Below are 22,880 nucleotides of genomic sequence, written 5' to 3'. Positions count from 1 at the left end.
TGGCCTCACTTCTGCTCTGACCCCAGCATGAAGTCCCATTCTGGGCCAACAGCAGGCACTCACTAATGATTTTTCAAGGATCATGATAGTGTTCAGTAGATCTTACCTGTCATATTTCTTTTTTTTTTTTATATTTTTTGTTCATTTTTTATTTATTTATTTGAGAGTGACAGACACAGAGAGAAAGACAGATAGAAGGAGGGATAGAGAATGGGCGCGCCAGGGCTTCCAGCCACTGCAAACAAACTCCAGACGCGTACGCCCCCTTGTGCATCTGGCTAATGTGGGACCTGGGGAACTGAGCCTCGAACCAGGGTCCTTAGGCTTCACAGGCAAGTGCTTAACCGCTAGGCCATCTCTCCAGCCCACCTGTCATAGTTCTGTGTGCTCCATAGATCTGGCATGGCATGTAACATTCTCTCTAGATGTCTGGAACCCTACTCTTATATTTTGGACACTGTATTATAGAAAGCTTTGAGAAGCAACAAAGTACAAAGTTAGCCTGTCACCCAGAGTCAGTCACCAAACTCAAGGATGGTTCTGCTTTGCCTATAGCTAATACCCCTTCATTCCTCTACAGCAACCCCGGGACTACGGAGCCTCATGCACTCGCACTTCGGCGTGCACTTCAAAAGATGAAGCCTTCTATTAATCAAGTGCTGAATATCGGTCTGTTTTGGATCCATGTGGTTTAATGTAACTTCATGGGCACTATTCTGTATCCTACATTTTTCTCCAGAACAATGTGGTGCTAGTTTGCAGATAATCTAAGAAGATTGATGATTTATTGATTTATTCATTTAGGTATGTGGTCACAATACATATGGTGTGGTATTGTGTAGTGTGGTGCAGATACAGTGTATGCACGTGTGTATCTATTTGGGTGTGGCTGTAATATACATGATGTGGTATTGTATGTGGTTGGTGCATGTATCATATTTGCACATAGGTATGAAGGTTCACATGCCCCATGCATGCACATGTGCTGGCTTGAGAAGAATGCTGGGTATCTTCCTCTACTGCTCATCTGCTTTATTTCCTTGAGATAGACTCTCAAGAACCCAGAGCTGCTGTTTCTGTCAGACTAGCTGACCTGTCAGCTCTAGCAGTTCTCCCATTTCTGCTGCCCACAAGACTGAGGCTACAGGAATGCCTGCTGTGGCCATGCCCAGTTGTTTGTGGGTGTTGGGGAATAAACTCTCTCAGGCCCCCACGGTTTTACAGCAAGGGCTGTTACTGAGTCATCTCCCTAGCCCAAGCTTTTACATTTTACTGTTCACCTTTGTAACAGTGTGCCAAGCTTCAATGTACACATGTTAGAGGAAGGGAACCCAGTATCTCTAGCCCTGTGCCAAGACTGCCTGCCCTCACAGTGCTGAGGCTCCAGGAGCACAGCACACCAGGGACACGGGCACGGTGCTCCACGTCCCTCTAGCAAATGAAGCAGGGTAAAGTGACTCTAACTGCTTGAGACTTCTAGTCAAGGTTTTGCTGAGTCCATGCCACTGATGTTTCTGACATGTGTATGTGTGTATATAATAATTTTAAAAAATATTTTATTTTTCTTTGAGAAAGAGATATACAGAAATAGGCAGAGAGAGAGAGAGAGAGAGAGAGAGAGAGAGAGAGAGAGGGAGGGAGGGAGAGAATGGGCATACCAGGGCCTCCAGCCACTGCAAATCAATTCCAGATGTGTGCGCCCTCTTGTGCATCTAGCTAGCATGGGCCCTAGGGAGTTGAATCTGGGTCCTTTGGCTTTGCAGGCAAGAGCCTAAACACTAAGCCATCTCTCCAGCCCATAAATAATATTATGTATATATTTATTGTTTTTATACCCTATATGAACACACATATCCATTTGGAATAATTGTACCAAATTTACGTAAAGAACTTAAATCCTTTGACTGTTACTGGAAATCCTTCCTTAAGGATTACTGGGGGATTTGTATTTTTGTGTTTGAGCTGTCTCATTCTGTAGCTCAGGCCTCAAACTTGCAATCTTCCTCCCAAGCATCCATCTCCTAAGTGCTGGGATCACAGGTGTGTGCCACTGTAGCCACCCACACAGAAAATTCTTCATGATTTTAGGAAGTACAACACAAAATTCAACTGCTCTAGAAGACACATGAAAACTCAAAGTCAAATACTCCATGTAAACGGAACAAAATTTCCAGAGGGAAGACAGGTTCCCTTGGCTGGGCTAGCTGAGCAGTCCCACCCTGAGCTTAGTGAGGTGACAGTGTCATTACCTTCAAAGTGCATGAAGGCTACTTTCTCGTGCCTATGACTATATGGTCAAATAGAATCACAAACTTCCTAAAGAAGGGAAATTCTCTCTGATGGAGAACTCACATTGATTCCATAATGCTCAGTGACTCCTCGGCCATGCTCCCCAAGGACTCCAAATGAAAGGCTTTCCTCCAGAAAGATTCTTGCTTTGTATTTGTATTTTAACTTAACCTGGGAATTACACAAAATCCAGCATTAAAACCATGATAAGCAGCATATAAGAATGTATTTGGGGAAGAAGAATTAAACTTATAAAAGATTGTCCAGTTGACTCTCAATACTTTGCTTGCAAATTCACTTACTTGCTAAGACTCATGGGCTACTCCTAACCAATGTTCATCCCACCTTCCTCTCTTTCCTCCTTGCCTGTCAGAAGATGTATGCAGGCTCGCAGCAGTAAAGAACGGAATCATCTGACTAGACGTTACCAGCTAAGGCCAGGACACTGTTCTTGAACAGGTAAGCTTTCACAGACACTACTGCCATGTTTTTCATTTTTGTGCTTTTTGCTGATTCTGCTAGTTCAATGGTCCTGCTAAAGTGCTTTCTAGTGTTCCTAAGTGCAAGGAGGCTGTAATATGCCTTAAGAGAATGTGTTAGAGAAGCTTCCTTCAGGAATAGTTATATGGCTGTGGACCATGAATTCAGCAAGAATGAATCAACAATATGTAGCACACAAGGTGTCTTTAAACAGACACACACACACACTAAGCAATGTGACCAGAGGCTCACAGAAGCCTCAGCCTGTATCTGCCCCAATAGCACTATTGCCATTTCAGTATCTGTGGAAGTATTATAGAATACAGCGATCATGAATAATGGAATCCATTGTACTTTAAAGCTCAAAAATGTCCAATTTAACTTATTAACACAGACAGCAAAATACCAAGTCATAAAAGAGGAGATATTTAGACATACAGACATATAATTACCAATTACACACTGGTTTAACTCCATGTAAAACTTCGTGGGGAAATATATTCTTCACTTAATAGCTGTTTTATTTTAGACTCATGGAATTTTCTGAATGTAGAAAATGTTTTTATTCCATTATTATAATAGTTCACAGTTGGTGCAAATGTGTGCATCCCAAAAGCTTCCTTGGAGCTGGGTGTGGTGGTGCATGCCTGCAGTCCCAGCTATTCACAGGACAGGACAAATACTTGAATGGGCTGTAGTGTGCTGTGCTGACTGGGTGTCCACACTAAGTTCTACATTCATGTGGTGACCTCCCAGGAGTGAGGAACCACCAGCTGCCTGAGGAGGGATGAACCAGCCCAAGTCGGAAATGGAGCAGGCAAAAAGCCCAAGTGCACAGGCCAGAACAGAACGTCTTGTGTCCTTCTCTCTTGCTCTTCCACTTGGATTGCCTAAGAGTCTTTCACTGAACCTAGAGCTGCTCTCTTTCAGTAAGACTGGCCAACCAAAGAACCCCAGTGATTCTTCTGTCTCTAACCATCTCAGCAGTAGAGTTAAAGGCACAGGTTTTTATGTGGGTGCTAGGTATCAAACTCAAGTCCACATGTTTGTACAGCCAGTGTTATTACATGTTGAGTCATTTCCACAGTCTTCTGATTTTATTTCATTTTTCATGTGCATTTGTGTGGGCAAGCATGTTGGTATATGTGTGGGTACAGGTTCACATGCATGTGCATGGGGAGGTAAAGGTTGAGGTCATTTGTCTTCCTCTATTGCTCTTACTTTCTGAGACAGGTTCTCTCGCTGAACCCAGAGCTCACTGACTGGACTGGACAAGCTAGCCAACAAGCTCCAGGGAACCCCCGTCTCCACCTCTCCAGAGCTGGCATTACAGGCATGTACCACATTGCCTACCATTTCACATGGGTGTCAGGGATCTGAACTTAGGTCCCCACAATGGCACAGCAAGCACTTTACACACTGATCCATCTCCCTGGCCCCTCTTCATGAACTTTCTGAGGCAGAGCCTTATTCTGCAGCCCAGGCTGGCCGTGAATTTTCAGTAATCCTGCTGCTTCAGCCTCCCGAGTGCTGGGACTACCACTGTCCGTCATCATGCACACTTGTAGTTCTTCCTGTCTTTGGGCTTTTCAGAAGATCCTATTCTGCCAAGTATTTTAGAAGCATTTTTATCTCTAGGTTGTTCTAACTATTTCAAGGTTTTTTAAGCCCAACAATCTATTGGGAGGTGACACATGCATATTTGTATGCAGGTGCTCCCCTTATTTGTATTAATTTACTTTCCCATGCCTCATATATAATGAGTTTGATAACTGAATTTAAGCCCAGAAGTCATGAGCTTCTAAATTTCCCTGTAGATGACAGAAGTAACTGGGATCTTTAGTCTCCTGACTCATGTATATTTTGTATCAGAAACTAATTATCATAGGTTTTGTTACTGAGCTCTTTCTTCTACTGAAAATATAAAACTAATGTACAGAATTGTGTAAGAAGGTTTGGTATTTCATGATACAAGTTTCAGTTAACCTACAAATTTATGTATTTTGCTTGTGTGTGCATGCATAGACACCATGGTACTCACATAGAGACCAGAGGAAATTCTCAGGGGGTTTATGCTCCACATTCTGAGACAAGGTCTGCTACTTCTACAACTATGAGCTTCAGGCTACATCTAGCTTTATGGAGGTATTTTCCCCAGAATCTAGGTCACTTTGGTTTAAGTTTTAACCTTTAAGTCATCTCTCTAGCTCTCAGATAATTTTTTATCATTTAAATTTTATCTGCTCTTATAAATCATTGTTAAATGGGGGGGGGCATGGAAATAATTGAGCATTTGTGGCAGGCTTTGCAAACCAGTGCCTTTAACCACTGAGCCGCCTCCCCAGCACCCCAAAGCTGAGTTATAAAATACATATTATTTGCTTTCATGCCTATGAAATTCTACAACAGATAAAACTAATGTACAGAACAGGAACAGAAAGTCCATCAAGCATTGCATGAGGCCAGCATGGGCACTGACTTCAAAGAGACACAGGGAAGTTTCTGGAATAATGGCAACATTTCTGTACTTTGTGATAATGGTGGCAGCAGAAGTATATATAGTTGTATATATTCATTAAAATTTAGAATATGCATTTTACATGTTAGTTTTGCCTCAACAGAGTTTGCTTTTTCAAAGCTAAGTCTTAATTATTGTTTGAAAGGTAGCATTGGTCAGTGATGTTGTTCTGCTTCCCTGACAGGACAGAATGACAAAACATGTTCATGATACCTATTGTCAAAGGAGTAGGTACCATGTTTTAAATATTACCATAGCAAAATCATCTATATAAATCAATGAATGAAATGAGGAAAGTGAGCTGCTTACCAATTCTGGAAGAGGACAAATAGTTCCTGTGTTCATATACAATCCTTCCACTACGATGAAGCGTCTAGTTACACGAGCCTTGCGAGGATTCTTAAAGAGATGAAGCAGACACCATAGATTTCAGTAGCTCCCAACATAAATTTGTTTCCCACTCCCTAGAAATTTGATCTCACAAAGGATTTACCTAAAAAGGAAAAGAATCATAAGGATTTAAAACCCAGTGTTTGAGATCCTATTATTATAAGACACACAGAGAAAGGGCGTTTCTCCTCCTCTCAGATAGATTCTTTGTCATGTTAACTAGGTGACCTCACTTAACAAATAATTTCAAATCATTCTGATGATATTAAAGCAAACAAACCTTTCTAACCTCAGAATAGCAGGGACAGAGGTCAAGAAAATGTTCTGAGAACTTCGGACTGTTTTATACTATGACAAACAAGGACTCTTGGAACAGAGTAAAGCCATTTTCAAAATCACACGGCTATGACTTTTACATTTTATTATCAAAAGAGAAAGAACTACATTGAAGATCACCACCATCACCATGGACACCGCCTGAGAAGCAGGCACAGGTGTAGATGGTACAGTGTGGCAGGAGGTTAATGACCATACTGGCAGAGGGATGGGGAGTGGGTTGATTAGACTGCCCTATTTTCTTGTGTGTTGCAATCTCTGATGTCCCTCATCCATCAAGACATAGTGAAACACTTTTCTTTCTCTGTTCTTCATTGACCTGTCAGGAGATTAGATAAAACTTCAACTACAAAGGAGACTTATTCAAACAATATGTACCTTACCACACCTTGTGCACAGTAGCTCACTAATAAATCTCTTGCATCTAAGATTGTAGATATTCCACACATATCAGCCTGAAAACATCCTAGACCCACTTATAGAGCTACAATTCAATACTACCATCCTCAGAAGCTCAATTATTAGAGCAATATTTTAAGGGGTGTTTTAGAAATCACATCTGTAAGTGTGTCTTCCAAGGTCAATGAGGGGGCTATTTCTCTTCATTGTCCTTGTAACTCAGAAATGTTTGCTCCACCTTGCAATAGGGATCTCTCAGTAGTCACTGAGGTAAAGAGGCCACCTGCATTTCAACACAGTAGCATCCTGACTTCCTGCCATAAAGAAATAACCTGGTCTTTTTAGCTTCCTCAGGATTCTGCACACGTTAAGGAAGTGCTCTACTAGGGTCACAACTCATCCCAAGTATTTTCTTAGGATGCTAAGATATTCAATATAGGAGCCTTAGGATATAAAAAAATAAACTGAAGATTTTAAAGATTAGCTAGCCATTCTGTACAATAATTCTGACTTTCTTTTACATATATACGAATGTATTTGTTTAAAAATCAGGATTTTACTATAAATTTATAATTTTATTTTTAAATATTATGTTGTAATCTATATAAGTTAATATTACTTAAAAAAGATTTTAAAATATATTTTACTTACTTATTTATTCGAGAGAGGGAAGGAGAGAGAGGAAGAGGCAGACAGAGAAAGAATAGATGGGTATGCCAGGGTCTTCAGCCACTACAAACAAAATCCAGACACATGTGTCACTAGTGTATCTGGCTTATGTGGGTATTGGGAAATCGACCCTGGGTACTAAGGTTTCATAGGCAAATACCTTAAGAGTTATTCCATCTTACCAGCCCTAAAAAATGATTTTAAGAGATATTTTCTACCTTGTAAGTATATCACACTCACTGATCTATTCCCCTAATGTTGGATTTAAGCAGCTTCCCTCATTTTGTCTTTTTATATGACATTGTGAATATTCTTCAGTCTTGAGCATCATAATTTTTCTAAAGACAACACCTTAAGAATGGGTCAAGGCAGTTATTTATAGACTTGAAATGTGTCTACCTACTCACTGTCCACAAAGGTGCTGGTGCACTTCCCATATTGCAGAAGTGTCTTTCCTTGGCACTTGGACTAGCACTGATAATCACTGGTAAAAACATTCCCAGGGGCTGGAGAGATGGCTTTGTGGCCAAGGCATTTGCCCACAAAGCCAAAGGATCCAGGTTTGGTTCTCCAGGACCCACGTAAGCCAGATGCACAAGGAGGCGCATGCACTGGAGCTCATTTACAGTGGCTGAATGTCCTGGCGTGCCCATTCTCTTTCTCTCTCTCTGCCTCCTTGTCTGTATCAAGTAAATCAATAAAATATATTAAAAAGAAAAAAAGAAAGGCATGAGCCACCATACCCAGCTCCAGCTTTAAAAAGAAAAAAAAAAAATTCCTAAATCTGACTGGCCAGAATTCTAAGCCCAATTTCCCTAATGACTGAGGTGAGGCTACCTTTCACTTGCATATTCCTTCCATGAACTACTTTTCATTGCTTTCTTGCTTCTGTGTGTGCACAGTATGGTGTTACCCCCATTTCGCTTGTGGGGTGGAGGTGTCACTTGTCTACGGTGGCTGGAGTGGAAAGTCAGGTGTTCGGCCTCTTTGCTCCTCCTCCAGGTCTTTGCTTGGAGCTGGCAGGGGCTCTGGTGATTCTTGATTCACTGCTCTGTCCATGTGGGTTTGGGGTCACAGATGCTCAGGGCCACACCTACCTATTTACATGGGATCTGGAGACTTGAACTACAGTGGCCCCGTCATCAGGCCGTATGGCTTTTGTGGTAAGTACACTTAATCACCGAGCCACGACTTTTCATTACACTTCCCACTTTCCCTCTTAGGAAGAATATGGGGCAAGAGAACAAGAAGGAATAGAGATGAAAAATGAGAAACAAAAACCTGTGAATTATGACATAAAAACTTAAGAAACTTATGACAGCAAAACTTTTCCAAATGGAGACTAAGCTACAATCATTTAATTTACTAACAAAGAGAAGATAAATATTCCAGTAGGAGACTAAAAGAGTTAACAATCAGAATTACTGATTTATGTGGAAATAAAATTGAAGGAGACCATTTGCAGAAAAGAAAAAAAAAAAGATAAATTATTCGGATAATCTGCTTCTGGAACAAAAATGTGGTTTCAGTTAATTACTGAAGTAAAATTAGGGTTGGTTGGATGGCTTAGCAGATAAAAGGTACTTCCTTGCAATGTTTGTCTTCTGGGTTTGATTGCCCAGCATCCACATAAAGCCACACATACAAAGTAGCACATGAGTATGGAGTTCGTTTGCAATAGCAAGAGGCTCTGGCATGACCATATTCTCTCCTTCTCATAAATAAATAAATGAATAAATGAAAGATTAGGGTTAAAAAAAAGTAAAATTAAATGTCTACGATACATAGCTTCATTTCTTTTTGTTGTTCATTTAAAAAGGTTCATAGAGGGGCTGGAGAGATGGCTTAGCGGTTAAGCGCTTGCCTGTGAAGCCTAAGGACCCCAGTTCGAGGCTCAATTCCCCAGAACCCATGTAAGCCAGATGCACAAGGGGCACATGCATCTGGAGTTCGTTTTCAGTGGCTGGAGGCCCTGGCGTGCCCATTCTCTCTATATCTGCCTCTTTCTCTCTCTCTGTCACTCTCAAATAAATAAATAATTTTTTTTAAAAAAAGGTTCATAGATTATAAATCTTTTTAAAAACACATATAAAACTAAAATGTCACACTTTGCAAGTCTAGCCACATAAGACAGCATATAGCTCTTTGGTTATACTTCCGGGAAAAGGAGTCTTTAAGTTGGTGGTTAGGATTCTATTTCTAACTCAGAATGGCAGCAACCCAACCATTTACAATCTGTAAAAAGAATTAATCAGTGGAACAGCCTTCAGTTAAGAATTTTCTCTGTATAGTTTTCTACACTGTGTAAATGAGAAGCCCTGGCTGATGGCAGAGCAAGATACAAAATGGTGAATTCCTGCATTTCCAGTAACATTCAGATTCATGAGTATATTACTTAGGCTGACTTCTTAACAAAGATGAAAGTATTTGGGAAAATAGAAATACAAAATTGAAGAATGTGATGAACATCTTATCAGTTAACCTGGGCTAGGAATGAGTTGGACTGGCCAAGTCTACTTGTAGGGGACTAGGCTTCCAAGACAGTCCTCCTGAAGAGCTACAGAGAAGACTGATCCCTCCCATCTATGCTGACAGGACAATGAGTCATAAAAGGACACATCTCAGTCATAAAAGGACACATCTCTGTGCCATGCTGTACGAGGAGCCACTTTAAAATGCCACCACTAGGGGCCTGGCAGATTGCAGGGAAGGAAGAACTGAAAGCAGCTTGAAGGACCCAGAAGACTCTGTTGGGGGCAGTGACTCCCCATAGGAAGAAAAGGCAGGAGGGGAAGGAGTCTTGCTTGGCTTGTATTTTCTTTGAGATCTGCTGCAGTTTCTCCTCCATGTAACTAAACATGTCTGTTCTGATAGGAAGTCTGTTTTGAATTCATTACATACATCTTGTTAAAGACTAATGGTTTTGGTGCTACTTGGCAGAATGAGGATACCCATCTTCCTGCTCCCTGGGTACAAGCTGTTTCTCCCCACTTCTGCCCCCTGAGAAAGCGGCTGGAATAACCACCCCTATATCTGCTGCAGATACTTGTGTGAACAACAAGGCTATTATTACCATCAGATGTGGCTCTCTAACCCAATAAGCAGGAACACCCTTACTTAATATCCAAATGTGATCCACAGGCAAGTTGTCAATGACAAATTACCATTCCATACATAATTTAGCTGGTTAGAAAGTACAAAAGAACTGTATTATTTTCTTCAAAAGGATCATACCTTTTGATCTTCGATCTCTTGTTCTTTTAGTAGTCGCTCCAGGTCAGCTACATCATTATGATTAAAGAACTTAATGTCACTACGAGATGCCTGTAATCCTTTCTGGATAGCAAAGCAAGCCGCTTTGTCCCTGCATGAGATAGAGGCATCACACTGGGGTTAAAAAGCCTTGTCAACATTTTTAGGAAAGGAATCTTTGCTTATGTTAGTTGACCAACCTCTAATTATTAAGTGAAAATAGCAAACAAAATGTGCTCAAACACTTAACACAACATTGTTTGCCCTTTGCCCTGCAAGCTCTTTCCAAAGAATAATAATAATCATTAATTTATCTTAGGAAACATGCTGCAGCTAAGTTCTAACCTCTCTGAACTCAGGTGCATCTTGTGGACATACCTGAGCTTACTTACATATGTACTCTTTTCAGTAAAGACACAGAATCAGCTGGACTAATTGCTACAGGCACCTGGATTTGTACTGGCTTATTACTTCACCATTACTTCCCTAGGAGAAGGAATGCCAGCTGTTCAGCTGGACAGTAACCACCCAAGTACAGCCAAACACCACAGGATCAAGTCATGGCCTAACCTCAGTCACATGAGCAGAGGCTGAGTTCGAGAGAGAGAGTAGATTCTGACCTTTGAGGGGCTGTAACAGGTACCCCACGTGTTGCTTAGGGAGCACAAGCTTCCAGCACAGTGGTAGTAATGGGAGACCTCCCATCGCCACTTGGTACTGTCAGGGAGGTCTCGAGGAAAATCAAGACTATAATTATGCCCCAGCAGCAGCATGGCAATGGAGGCCACATAGGGACCAGTAGTAATAACACAGCAATCTCCTCCCACCTGCTTCCCTGTGTGAGCAGTGTCAAGATAAGTATAAGCACCTGACCTGAAACTTGGTGCCAAGTGGATGAAACCTAACACTGGACACATACTAATCCTTCCACCCCTTTCTCCAGCCCAGGACAGAGCTTTTGAACAAACTCCCAGATGCTCGCCCCTGGTACAGCAGACTTCTGTTACAGCCAGAATCACCTGTACTAGCTGCACTGGTCTTGACCACGAGTCTACTTCAGCTAAAGGCAGCTCCGTGCAGGGTGCGTTTCCTTCTTCCCGGACCATGCTGTTCAGTGGGCTGTAGGCTGACACTTCCACAATGATTCAGCTGAGTTGGACAGGGTAGGTACTCCCCTGGTTCACTAAGCAACCAATCAGCTGAACTGAAGATAAACGTGGGCTTGGATTGCCCTCTAGTGTTCCAAGACACCAACAGCCAGCTCCTGGCAAGCCTGGTGATCACAGGGGCTGTAGACTCGGCAAATAAGCAGTCTGCTTGGAATTCTTAGAGACAAACACAAGCAAAGGCACATTACAAAGAATGGGATACTCAGCACCCCAGTGACTAGAAGAGGGTTCATACCAACAAGCTCCACGACCTCACCTAAATATGTCAGAGCTGACCAGACAGTAGTCAGTGTAAAAGAACACCCAAGAGAACTCAACATAACTGTTTTAATGAAACCTGGGCTCAAAGGAAATAGGATAAACTATCCAATAGTCAAGAGGAAGCTATGACAGGGAGATGGACACAATTAAAAAACAGTAATCTGAGCTAAACCATGCACTCAGTGAAACTTAAAATGTGACAGAAGGTATCAACAGCAGGAAAGATCAATGAATAACAACAAACCAGGTCAAAGGTCAGTCACCACTCAGACTTAACTGAACCAAGACGGCCCTAAGACACATTAAGACATATGTCATCTAGTTCTTGAAGGTGAAACATAAACTGCCTCTCACTGCAGCAAGAGAAAACAAACATTTAAGGTTATTCTTATAGCCTCACAACAGACTTCTCTACAGGCTACTGAATGAAAAAACATGCCAACAAAGAATACTGTATCCAGCAAAGCTCTCATTTACAAGTGAAGTGGCAATAAAGACATTACTAGACAAATGAAAGTTGAGGGAATGTATCTCCAACTAAATCACCTGTAAAAAGCATTATAGGCACTTGGCCATATTGAAGAAAGACATGCTAAAAAGACTAAGGAAAAGCTCACTGGCTGGGCCTGGTGGTGAATGTCTTTAATCCCAGCACTTGGGAGGCCAAGCTAAGAGGGATGACTGTGAGTCTGAGGCCACCTTAAGACTACTTAATTATTAGTTAATTCCAGATCAGCTGGGGGTAGAGCAAGACCCTACCTTGAAAAACAAAAACAAACAAAAAAAGCTCACTGGAAGGAGAAGCTATACAAACAAACTGAAAATGCTGTCATGTTGGAAGCACTACATATAAACCACTCATATCATTGGAACGAAGATGAAAAATCAAACAATAATGACCAATGACTACAACTGTAGGGTAAGACGTAGGCAATACAGAAAGATGTAAAATGTGATATCAAAAAATTTAGGTGGAGCCGGGTGTGGTGGCGCACGCCTTTAATCCCAGCACTCGGGAGGCAGAGGTAGGAGGATCACCATGAGTTCAAGGCCAACCTGAGACTACATAGTGAATTCCAGGTCAGCCTGAGCCAGAGTGAGACCCTACCTCGAAAAACCAAAAAAAAAAAAAAAAATTTAGGTGGGATGCTAGAGATGGCTCAGTGTTTAAGTGCTATGCAAGCATGAGGTTGTAGCTTCAACACCCACATCAAAATTCAGACATGGCCATGCATGGCAGTAACCCCAGGGCTGAGGGGGTCTAGACAGGAGGGTCACTGGAACTTTCAGATCAGTACATCTGACCAAGTAGGTGGCTACAGGTTCAATAAGAGACTCCATCTCAAAGAAATAAAGTAGGAGACAGAAAGAGGGCATTCAGTGTTCTCCTCTGGCCTCTGCACACATGCACAAGGGTAAACTGCATGTAACACCCAACCACACCCACACACAAATTGTAGTGTAGCAACAGGTACAAGTTTTCTTATTAGTGTATTCTGTTTCTGGTCTGATGATCATGGTTAAGGTGCTATCGTTTGAAAGCAGCAGTTTATTACAGTCAAAATATGTTTATAAGCCACATGGCAATCACACTGGTGCTTCTGACTGGGGTCACCAGGTACTTGGCTGGTGGCTTCCCCTGTTAGTAAACAGCTGGACCGTGCATCCAGGGCATGGCTCTGAGTGTGTGGACCTGATGTAGGCACTCAAGATATCTCCAACTGATAGCTCCTATGTTAACTAGTTTTAGAAAAATATTTTTAGTTATTTATTTGCAAGGAGAGGAGAGCAATAGGGGAGGGGGAGAGTGAATGAATGAGAAGGGGTACACCAGTGCTTCCTACCACTGCAAATGAACTCTAGACACACATACCACTTATTGCACCTGGCTTTAGATGGTACAGGGGAAGAGAAACCAGGCAGTTAGGCTTTGCAAGCAAGCACCTGAACTGTGAGCCATCTCTACAGCACAGCTCCTATATTCTTAATAAGAGCTGATGCAAGATCACCATACAGGAGACTAGATGGGTTGGTGATGAGAAGTGTATGACTTTTGCCATGCTTTGTAACAATGTGAAGTCACGATCACAACTGAAGGGTGTGACAGGGCCATAGAGCTTAATGGGGAAGACAAAAGGCAGGCCTCATCTGGACATCAAGCAGTATAATCACAATGCCAGGGAAGTGACTACTGAACCCTTTGACATCTTTCAGGTAAAGATCTGACATACCTTGGCTGGGGAAACTAAGCATCTCTTTCATTTTAAAAAGAAGTACTTTTATTTATTTGTGTGGGTGGGTAGGGTAGAACACGGTCTCTTACCATTGCAAACAAACACCTGAAGCACAGGCCACTTTACATCTGACTTTATGGGTACTGGGGAATCCAACCCAGGACAGCAGGCTTTGCATGCAAGTGGCTTTAACTGTTAAGTTGCCAGCCTCCTAAGCATTTCTCTAAAACCCAAAATTCCTGATTTTAGGTAGGTAACTTCCAATGCAGGAATGCTCTAGAGATCCGTAAGTGGTTAAGGCACTTGCCCACAAAACCTACGGACCTGCATTTTATTCCCAAGTATTCAGATACACTAAGTGGTTCAATCATCTGGAGTTCATTTGCAGTGGCAGGAAGTACAACCACACTCACTCTCTCTTTGTCTGCCTGTTTTTCTTTCTCAAATAAGTAAATAAATTGTTTTTAAAAGGTACAGTTAATGAAGAGTAGAGTTTCAAAGGGGAAAGTGTGGGGGAGAATTACCATGGGATATTGTTTATAATCATGGAAATTGTTAATTAAAAAAAAGTGCAGTTAAAGGCTACTTACACAAATATGATGTCCCCTCTCTTAGAGTAAGCAGGAATTGCACTGGCTATGGTGGAAAAGCCGAATGAGTAAATGATGGCTTCTTCAGTATTCATGAACTTTGCCAGGCGCTCTTCCAAGTCCAGGTGAACATCTATTTCAATGGTAAAGTTAATCTGTTAAGCTGTCTTATAACTCAGTTTCCCTTATTACTCAATAAAGAAACATAATTGTTTGTTGACACCTTCTATTAAAATAATAAACTCTAATAGATTAAAACTGGGCCCAAAGCACATGTGAAGCCTAGCACTGAAACCAGCTCTGCCTCTCCATCCCTCTGCTAAGAAGGCCTAGCCCCCAGACTCCCTGCTGCAACTGCCCTTGACTAAACCTCTGAGGCTTGGCCGTAGTTACTGAGGGCCTTTGCATACCAGCAAAAAGAGCCTCACGCACTCTGACCGAGATGGCGATGTGCTAGAAATAAGTGATCTCTTCTCTAACAAGCCAGGTTGGCACTCAGGTGGGGAACCTGCCATTCTGTTGTGGGACTGGGATTATAAGTTTCTAAGACAGAATATACCACAGAATGGCAATTTACAGTAAGAAAAGAAATAAGGAGGCCGGGCGAGGTGGCTCATGCCTTTAATCCCAGCACTTAAAAGGCAGAGGTAGGATGATTGTCATGAGATTCAGGCCAGCCTAGAACTACAGAGTGAGTCCCAGTTTATCCTGGACTAGAGTGAGACCCTACCTCTAAAAAGGTAAAAAAATAAAATGTCTTTTTTATAGAAGCAGCTTAAGAATGCCAATATAGGGCTCAGCTGATGGCTTAGCGGTTAAGGCGCTTGCCTGCCAAGCCTAAGGATCCAGGTTCGATTCTCCAGGACCCACATAAGCCAGATGCACAATGATGGCGCATGCATCTGGAGTTCATTTGCAGTGACTAGAGGGTCTGGTGCACCCATTCCTTCGCTCTCTAATAAATAAATGAAAATAAAATCTTTAAAAAAAATAACAAAAGTTGTTTTAAAAAAAAGAATGCCAATGTAATTATGAGAATAAACTTTAATTATTAAACTGACATGATTTTCTTTTTATTAATTTGTTTTTTATTTGGGACCGAAAGAGAGAGAGAAAGAGAGAGAGAGAGACAGAAAGACAGACAGACAGTGAGAATGGGCATGCCAGGACCTCTAGCCACTGTAAACAAATTCCAGATGCATGCGCCACCATGGACATCTGGCTTATGTGGGTCCTGGAGAATCGAACCTGGGTCCTTAGGCTTCGCAGGCATGCGCCTTAACCGCTAAGCCATCTCTCCAGCCCATGGTTTTCTTTTGCATGTCCTCCCACTTGCAGTCTGAGCTATGAGGCCTTATGCTTGGGCCAGAAGAACAAGCAATGCTCAAAGACAGCAAGCCACCAACCTTTGGATCCTAGAGCCTTGAGGTCACTTTAGCATGAGACATTCCAAAGGAAAGAAGCACAGCTCTAAACACTGCTTTACTCTCCACTGCAGCAGGATTCACAGATGAAGGACCAGCTCACAGCACAGCAGTGCCTCAGCCCAGGGAGGAAGAAGCCAGGTTCTGGGTCTCAGGACTCAGGATGGGAAAGGAGGGCAGAGGGCACAGAGGCAGATTCTGAGGTGACCAAAGAGGGTGGCACAGAGTGTCATTAAGGAATCTCTCAACTGTGGGGCGTGAAGGGGTCTGGCCATTTCCAAAGAGAGACGAGGAGTGCTGGGGGTTGGCTGGCAGAGTCTAGTTTATCTTTTTCTTTTTTGGTTTTTCAAGGTAGGGTCTCACTCTAGCTCAGGCAGACATGGAATTCACTACATAGTCTCAGGGTGTCCTCGAACTCATATGGATCCTCCAAGGGCCTTCCAAGGGCTGGAATTAATAAAGGTGTGCACTACCACGTGAGGCTCCAGTTTAGTTTTGTAAAAGGTGCTATAGAACTGTTTCAATGAATGATTTGCTCCATTACAATCAAGCAGTGATAATAGACAAAGAAAAAACAAGACAAAGCAGGCTTACTTACTACTTACAATGTCTATAAGTGCAGACTACCATCATCTAAGAACTAGATGAAATGCTATCTAATTTCCATTACCAAATGGCTATAATCACTTTACAGACTGGTACTTTTTATTATGTCAACATTAAGTAAATGTAGGATTTCACAAGACTAAGCTTTAAAGAATGTATCTAAATGACATTAGCTTCATACAAAGTGAAAGTTACATGACTCCTATCACAAGAGGTGTCGCACCGCAGAAGGGTTCCAGGGAAAACTTGGCCAGAAAGAGGAAAACAGTGAGGAGTTAATCACCTCACAAGCAGATGAGCACATCTATCTTTCCTCCTTCTTTCCCTTCCTCCCTTCATTCTTTCATTGCTGTTCCCTTCCCCCTCTCTTCTCCTTCCCTCCCTCCCTTCATCACTGTCCTCTAAGCACCGTGATCCTATGATTCTCACTTCCCTGCCAGGCAGGTCTGGGTAGAAGGGTCTCCTTCAATCTACAATATTGCCTCTTGCCTGGGATTATCCACCACATTTAACCAATAAGTCAACACACCAGGCCACAGGAAACTGCTTTCATTTGAAATTTCCACTTCTCATACTATAGTATGGAGAAAGACACATGATTTTACTAACAGTAAAAGGGAATTTCAATGGTTCTATGGGCCTCTCAACTCTCAAAGACTTGACAATGATGAGGGATGAGATCATGAAGTTAGCTGGGGTTTTGTACCAGGGCTCCAGAGAGAGCTCCCCTGGTAGTAAATATTGCATGTTAGAATATTCAGGTCACAAATATAAATTAGTACAGCCACTATGAAAATCAGTATAGAGATTTCTCAAAACACTAAAACAGACCTATCAGATGACCCAGCTCCACCACCCCTGGATGCTAACACAAGAGAGCAAGACAACTCTCATCGAGATACTTGCTCATTAAAGTTTATAGCAAAACTATGCACATTCACTAAGTTGTGGAACTAATCTAGGGGCCTGTAATACAGGAATGCTGAGAAAAATGTGGTATATGTATACAATGGCATTTTTTTTCAGTTATAAAGAAAACAAAGTTATGGTATGCAGTAAAATAAAAAAAACTGGAGATAATCATATTAAGTGAATTAAGTTACTCTAAGAAAGACAAATGCTTTCTCCCATTTGTGGATCCTAAATTTTACATAGATACAAACAATCATGTACAGAGGACATGAAAGCAGAAGCAAACCTGTCTAGAGGAACAAAAGGGATTAATGGAAAAGGCAAGAAAGAAGAAGTTGATGGGGAACTATAGCAATGTGATCATAGTTCATTATATACATGAATAAAAATGGCTTTATGTAGTCCAATAAAATAAAATGAAAAAAGAATGTTTACAACATTATGCACACTAAAGAACACTTATATAATAACCTGACATGAAGAATCTGAACAATAAATCAATGATTTAAAGCCAGGTGTGGTAGTGCATGCCTTTAATCCCAGAACTCAGGAAGCAGAGGTAGGAGGGTTGTCATGAGTTCCAGGCCACCCTGAGACTACATAATTCCAGGTAAGCCTGGGCTAGAGAGAGATCCTACCTTGAAACCCTATCCCCCCGGCCCCAAAGCAAGCCATTAAATCAATGACTTGCCTGGCCCTCAAAATTTCAACACATGTCCTTTCCTTTGAACAACCGTGGGCTGTGTCTGACATCTGCCTGGCAGAGCAGGTTCTATGACAGGTAATGTGGGTAAGTGCAGAACTTGTTTCTCGAGACTCTAGTTTGTGCAATGAAGACACTCCCAAACAAAGGGAAGGAGGTAGTGAGGACTACTCGGGCACAGTTCCTTCACCTCTCATGGCCCCGTCTTCTGTGTGTAGTTTCATTCTGGCAAGAGGTGTCATAGCTTTGAAGGAAGTCAAACTTTAGCACTACATTTTCCAACTCACAACTATAGAAAGAGGGCACTCTTTAAAAGTTTCTGTTGGTCTCAGGGTATTCCCTCTGTCACACCTAATGATCTGTCTCAGAGAGGAGGCCTGGCTTCAGAGCCATCTCAGACCTAGTGCAGCCAGGCCTTCTAGGGCTTAGACTGTAGCCAGGCCGCAGGGTTCAGGCTAGGCTTATGATCACTTGGTGTGTAGCCAGACAAGTCTGAAGGTGTTCTGTGCCTCTTGGTACCCTCTGATGAACAGCAGTAACAGACACACCTTTCTCCAAAGGAAAAGCTTGGTTATCACTTATCTTTTAATTAAGTTATCTGAATTTCCAGAAGGAAAAAATCTACCTTGTATACTTACTCAGCCTCTCCCCTAAAAGGAAGAAACATCACACCTTCTCGGTGGTTTTCCAGAAGACAGACCAGGGAACAGTCAACTTTAGAATATTCAAAACTAACCAACCTACTAAATTTTCTCTTAAGAACTTCATATTCAGTATACATATGTCTCTTTAAACAAACATATGAATAGTATACACACACACACACAAAAAAAAAAACAAAAAACAATCCATAAACCTGATCTGACAGAGGCCGCTGTAAGTGCAACTATTTGGCAAGTTGGGCAAGGAAGATCATAAGTACAAAGCCAGCCTGGGCATCTTAGTGAAATACTGTCTTAAAATAAGTAATACAAAAAGACCTGAGGGTATAAGTCCAATGGTAAGGTACCTGCTTAGAATGCACAAGCCTTGGTATTCCACCTTTAGTAATACAAACACATGCACACAATCCCTCAAAACACAGGCTATTCCCCCCTTGAAACCAAAAACAGTAATACTTGCAAACTCAAATAATGTGCTGAATATTTTTCAAAATGTTTAAAAATGCAGGATCTTACAGGCTGTGCAAACAGGTACTACTGCTCCCTATGCCTGAAAAACCATGAACCCATGACTGGTAGAAAAGCAGTGGCACATCATCTTCCTACTAAAACGCAGTCACAGTCCAATTGATACTCTCACAAGAAACAAGACATTTCACTTTTTACCTTCAGCTCTAGACCAGAATGAAATGATACCCTCTGCAGAGAGTGTGCCAAACCAGTCTCCTGACTTAGTATAACAAGTGACCAAGCAAGTATAACTTATGCTGAATATGACATATGACCAATAAAACTAAATGGTTGGTTCTAAAATACAAAAGATGGGTTGGGGAGGGCTCAGTGTTAAAGGCACTTGCTTGCAAAGCTTGTTGGCCCAGATTCAATACCCCAGTAGCTTTGTGAAGCCAGCTACACAAAGTGGCACACGCATCTGGAGTTCATCTGCAGCAGCAAGAGGCCCTGACATGCCCATTTGCTCTCCTTTTCTTTCACCCCACACAAATAAATAAATAATGGATGGAAATATTAGTCATCTGTGCGTCTGACAGTAGGTTAATATCTATTCTATGCAGAGAACCAAACAATAATAAACTAAATAAACTGAATAATAAAAAAATCAAACAACCTAATTTAAAAAAAGGGCTATGGAACTGAATTAGAGTTCTCAAAAGAAGAGATATAAATGGCCAATAAACATCTAAAATTATTCTACATCCTTAGCCATTAGGGAAATACAAATTAAAATGACTTTCAGATTTTATCTCACTCCTATCAGAATGGCTAGCATCAAGAAATGAAATGACAATAAATGCTGGTAAGGGTGTGAGGAAAAAGGAACACTTCTCCAGTGTTGGTGGAAATGTAAACTGCTAAAAGTAGATGATAAAAGTAGATTTATCATATGACCCAGCTATACACTCCTATGTATATATATATCCTAAGGACTCTGCACATTACTACAGGTATACTGGTTCATTGCTGCTCTATTCACAACAGCTAGGAAATGGAACTAGCCTAGATATCTATCAACTGATGAACAGGTAATAAAGATGCGGTACATATACACAATGGAATTTTATTCAGCAACAAAGAAAAATAAGATGATGAAATTTTCAGGAAAATGATGATCTGGAAAATACTATAGTAAGTGAGGTAACTCAGGTTTAAAAATCAAATGCTGCATTTTCTCTCTCATATGTGGATCCTAGCTTCAAATGTTTAGATTTGTATTTTAGGTGGAGTAAAAGTAGTATAGGCCAGGAAGCTAGACAGAGGCCATAAGAGAGGGAAGAGTAAAGGGCTTAAGAGGATATATAGTAGTAGATATGTAAGTAGAGAGGCAGAATAATGGGAGTAAATGGTATAAGTGGGGTGAGGGGATGGAGAAGAAGATGGGATAGAAGTACAGTTAATTCAAGTTAAAGATGTTATGAATAAACCATATGGAAACCTAATGCTTCATTAGCTAATGATATTAATGTTAAAAAAGAGTCTATGGGTTGGAGAGATGGTTTAGTGGTTAAGGTTTTTGCCTGCAAAGACCAAGGACCCATGTTCAACTCTCGGGATCACAAGTAAGCCAGACACACAAAGGTGAGACAAGCACATAGGGTCACATGTGCCCACTAGGTGGCACAAGCATCTGGAGTTCAACTTCAGTGGCTGAGGCACTGGTGTACCAATTCTCTCTCTCTTCCAAAATTTAAAAAAAAAAAAAAAATACAGTGTATGGATAGAAGTACCCAGTGGGGCTAGATAATCTATGGCCAGATGCCACAGATTGTTACATGAAAATTTCAGTGCCAGGGTGAAATACTGCCTAATGAGTTGTTGGTCAGGAAGTCTCCTGATGCCCTTAAAACATTACAAACTATTGCCAAGGCTCCTGGTTGCCAACTAGAACTAGATGGTAAAACCCTAATGCTGAAGACATCACCTACTTGGGCTGCAGGACACTGAGAAATCAAATGGAGCTGAGATGGAAGCCACCACCCTGCTGACTAGCTGTCAGGATGCTGGAAAGAGCTATGCAGCAGTGTTGGGTGAGAAAAGTCATCAGCAGTTTTAACCAGCAGTAGACTCTGCAAGCTTTACACTCGAACAGCCAGGTCAAATTGGTGCAATGATGGCACATCTGTTATGGGAAAACAAAATGCTCTCTGACTGGACGTGAGACCCAGTCCACACAAGGGAATTTCTGCCTCATACTAAAGACCTAACCAAAAGCCTATGATTGAGGAGGTCACAAGTCCTGTTTCCTGAGTAAATGGATATATTATGCCCAACAAACTGCCCTCTAAATATTTATGTTTATACCCATATACTAATATTACTCTCATTTTTGGTTAAAAAGCTTCTGTTTTCACATAGTGGTTACCAGTGAGGGATTCAAAACTCACCAAAGTGCTGAGAATATATGACAGTCAACTGTTCAGCACTAAGTGAGAAAACTCTATCACCCCCTCCAAGGCTCAGGACCATTGTGGAAGGGGCAGCAGACAGAATCTAAGAGCCAAAAGGTCAGGAGTACTTTGCAATCCTGTCTTCCAGACTCAAAGGGGCCATGGCATTCATGACCACACAGGGGCTGATGCTATCTACACAAGACCTTCAGGAAGGAAAATACGATGACATCAAAACAGAAGAGAGTAGTTGGAAAGGAAAATAGATTCAATGGAGGGGGACTCAGAGGAGGAAAATGGAGGGAGGTAGGAGGGGATTATTATGGCATATAGTCTATAGGTTTGGAAGTTGTCAATGAAAAGGTTTTTAAAAATCTACAAAAGGAAAAATATCTTTAAAAAGCCCCAAACTATTGAAGAAGGTGGGATGATCTCTCAAGGCTATTTTTGTTGTGCTTTTAACTAGAATTATTAACATAGACAAGTTCACAGGACTCACGATGACATTTCCACATAGACCACTAGAGAAGGGCAATGTCCAGCCTAGAGTCTACATAGATTTTCATCCACTCACTGCTCCACTGTCTTTTCTCTATTAATCATCTAACGAAAAAGAGAATGTGTTAATTAAGATAGAACAGAGAACTACAGGAGGCAGAGGGCTTTGAAAACAGATGGCTGAATGTGATCTGCCAGGGGGGAAAGATCAAATTAATCCAGACTTCTGTGGGCCCAGAGGAAACTGACTTGAGAATACATAAGCAACTACAAAGCAGAGGTGGGCACCCAGGTCTGCTTTAGGGCTCACTGCAGAGGGCATGTGTGTCCTAAGTACTCCAAGTAATTTACCTGTAGGGAGTCCTTGAGAGCTTTAAAATACAGACTGAGATGAACTCAAGTAGTTTCCTCTAATTTTGAGGTAGATGAGTATATTCAAATGATGACTTCCAGAAAACAGAAAAAGAAGCTTGGTTGAAAGCCTAAAAATACAATGTAAACACAAGGACACAGGGACAGAGGAGACAGAGGGGAGCAAATGAATTTGAGAGGCTGAACTACATTTGAAAATTTTAACTGTAGTTT

The 22,880-nt window shown here is 41.5% G+C and overlaps 1 protein-coding gene across 1 annotated transcript in view; it reads right to left on the bottom strand.

Annotated features, from left to right (window-relative positions):
• Window positions 1-22,880, bottom strand: part of Sptlc1 (serine palmitoyltransferase long chain base subunit 1) — a 52,982-nt gene that overhangs the window by 15,853 nt on the left and 14,249 nt on the right. Inside the window, exons 6-9 of the mRNA XM_045131782.1 lie at window positions 14,588-14,720; window positions 10,316-10,445; window positions 5,597-5,686; window positions 2,353-2,460 (exon numbers count right to left, since the gene is read on the bottom strand). Of these exons, the coding sequence (XP_044987717.1) occupies window positions 2,353-2,460; window positions 5,597-5,686; window positions 10,316-10,445; window positions 14,588-14,720 (461 nt within the window). The remainder of the gene's footprint in view (window positions 1-2,352; window positions 2,461-5,596; window positions 5,687-10,315; window positions 10,446-14,587; window positions 14,721-22,880) is intronic.

This window comes from Jaculus jaculus, chromosome 12 (assembly GCF_020740685.1).
Source record: "Jaculus jaculus isolate mJacJac1 chromosome 12, mJacJac1.mat.Y.cur, whole genome shotgun sequence".
Taxonomy (NCBI): domain Eukaryota; kingdom Metazoa; phylum Chordata; class Mammalia; order Rodentia; family Dipodidae; genus Jaculus; species Jaculus jaculus.
Note: the sequence above shows the minus strand (reverse complement) of the source record. Positions and strands in the feature narration are given on the sequence as shown.